At 50.2% G+C, this 1861-nt stretch overlaps 1 protein-coding gene across 1 annotated transcript; it reads left to right on the top strand.

Annotated features, from left to right (window-relative positions):
• Positions 1-220: 220 nt before the first annotated feature.
• On the top strand, positions 221-1183 carry LOC112950990 (olfactory receptor 14A16-like). The gene has a single exon (XM_026043614.1). It carries the CDS (start codon positions 227-229, stop codon positions 1181-1183), a length of 957 nt encoding a protein of 318 aa, XP_025899399.1. The 5' UTR covers positions 221-226.
• Positions 1184-1861: the final 678 nt, after the last annotated feature.

Genomic DNA, 1861 nt, shown 5'->3' on the forward strand with positions numbered 1-1861 from the left:
TTTAGAGCCCCGGGTAGAGCAGCACTGACTCCCCGGGAGCCCAAGCAAAGAGGCAGAGCACACTCAGCCAGCACAAAACAGACGTCCGACAAGGGAGCTGAACAAGGCAAAGGAGAAAGGTGATATGGGGGATCCTGTGAGGAGTGGAATTGGTTTTGCTGAGAGAAGCCTATTCTAGCTTGTTGATGCTTTTTCTTCATTGGATAGTGCCTGAAAACAAGAGCAAATGTCCAACGGCAGCTCCCTCAATGAGTTCCTCCTCTTGCCATTCACGGACACTCAGGAGCTGCAGCTTTTGCACTTCTCCCTCTTCCTGGGCATCTACCTGGCCACTCTCCTGGGCAATGGCCTCATCATCACAGCTGTAACCTCCGACCACCGCCTTCACACCCCCATGTACTTCTTCCTCCTCAACCTTTCCCTCCTTGACCTGGGCTCCATTTCCATCACTGTTCCCAAATCCATGGCCAATTCCCTCTGGAACACCAAGGCCATTTCCTACTGGGGATGTGTTGCACAGATCTTTCTGTTTGTCTTTTTCACTTCAGCTGAGTATTCTCTTCTCACTGTCATGGCCTATGACCGCTACATTGCCATCTGCAAACCTCTGCACTACGGGACCCTCCTGAACAGCAGAACTTGTGTCAAAATGGCAGCAGCTGCTTGGGGCTGTGGTTTTCTCAGTGGTGTCGTGCATACTGGGAACACATTTTCAATCCCATTCTGCCAAGGCAATGCTCTGGACCTGTTCTTCTGTGAAATCCCTCAGCTTCTCAAGCTCTCCTGCTCACACTCCTACCTCAGGGAACTAGGGCTTCTTGTCCTTAGTCTTTGTTTAGCTTTTGGGTGTTTCATTTTCATTGTGGTGTCCTACGTGCAGATCTTCAGAGCTGTGCTGAGGATCCCCTCTGAGCAGGGCCGCCGCAAAGCCTTTTCTATGTGCCTCCCGCACCTGGCTGTGGTCTCCCTTTTCATTGGCACTGCAGTGTTTACCTACCTGAAGCCCCCCTCCCTCTCTTGCCCCCCTCTAGATCTTCTGGTGGCTGTTCTGTACTCTGTGCTGCCTCCAGCTGTGAATCCTCTCATCTACAGCATGAGGAACAAGGAGCTCAGAGACACAGTGAAAACATTGATTCAATTGGTAGCTGATAGATGCCCGTCCTTCTTCAGAAGTGATTTCTAATTCATCTCAGACAACTCCTTTACTTGGTATATTTTCACTTGGATAATGATGTTTGTGCAGAAGTGTTTGAATTCCTCCCACTTCTCCAGAGGTGTTACAGGGTTGCTCCCTGTCTTTCTGTCCCAGAGGCCTTCCTTAAATGTGTCTATTAGTGTCAGAGCTGTCCTCCCTCTGATAAAAAGGGATTTCCTCAATACATTGCTTGCTGATTGGGCTCTTCTTCCAAAGCTGGTGCCAAGAATTTGCTCAAGGACTTTCAACCTGAAAGAGCCTGTTGCCTTTCTGGGGCTCTCAGTGGGCTCAAGGCAATGAGCTCATGGGCTCATGTTAGGGAATTCCAGTTGGTTTCCACTCTCACTGGGTTGGTTTCCACTCTCGTCCTAGTATTGCAGTCCTAACTTCAGCCTGAAAGATGTGGCCACAGTGCAAGAGCAGTGACATCTTCAGCCCAGAGACATGTCACTTGAGCTCAGTTTGACCTCTCTTCTCCCACACTTTTCTGCCCATGGGAAAGGTTTTCTGGTCACAGAATCAGAGAATCATAGAATCCTTAGGTTTGGAAGGGACCTCCAGAGGTCGTCTAGTCCAACCCCCCTGCACACACAGGGTCACCTGAGGGAGGATTGTGATCCCCTCAGGGCCATCACGAATCCTTTTCCATGTGCCTCCTGAACCTGG

This window comes from Nothoprocta perdicaria, unplaced genomic scaffold (genome assembly GCF_003342845.1).
Source record: "Nothoprocta perdicaria isolate Ctin4 unplaced genomic scaffold, notPer1 scaffold_331, whole genome shotgun sequence".
NCBI lineage: Eukaryota > Metazoa > Chordata > Aves > Tinamiformes > Tinamidae > Nothoprocta > Nothoprocta perdicaria.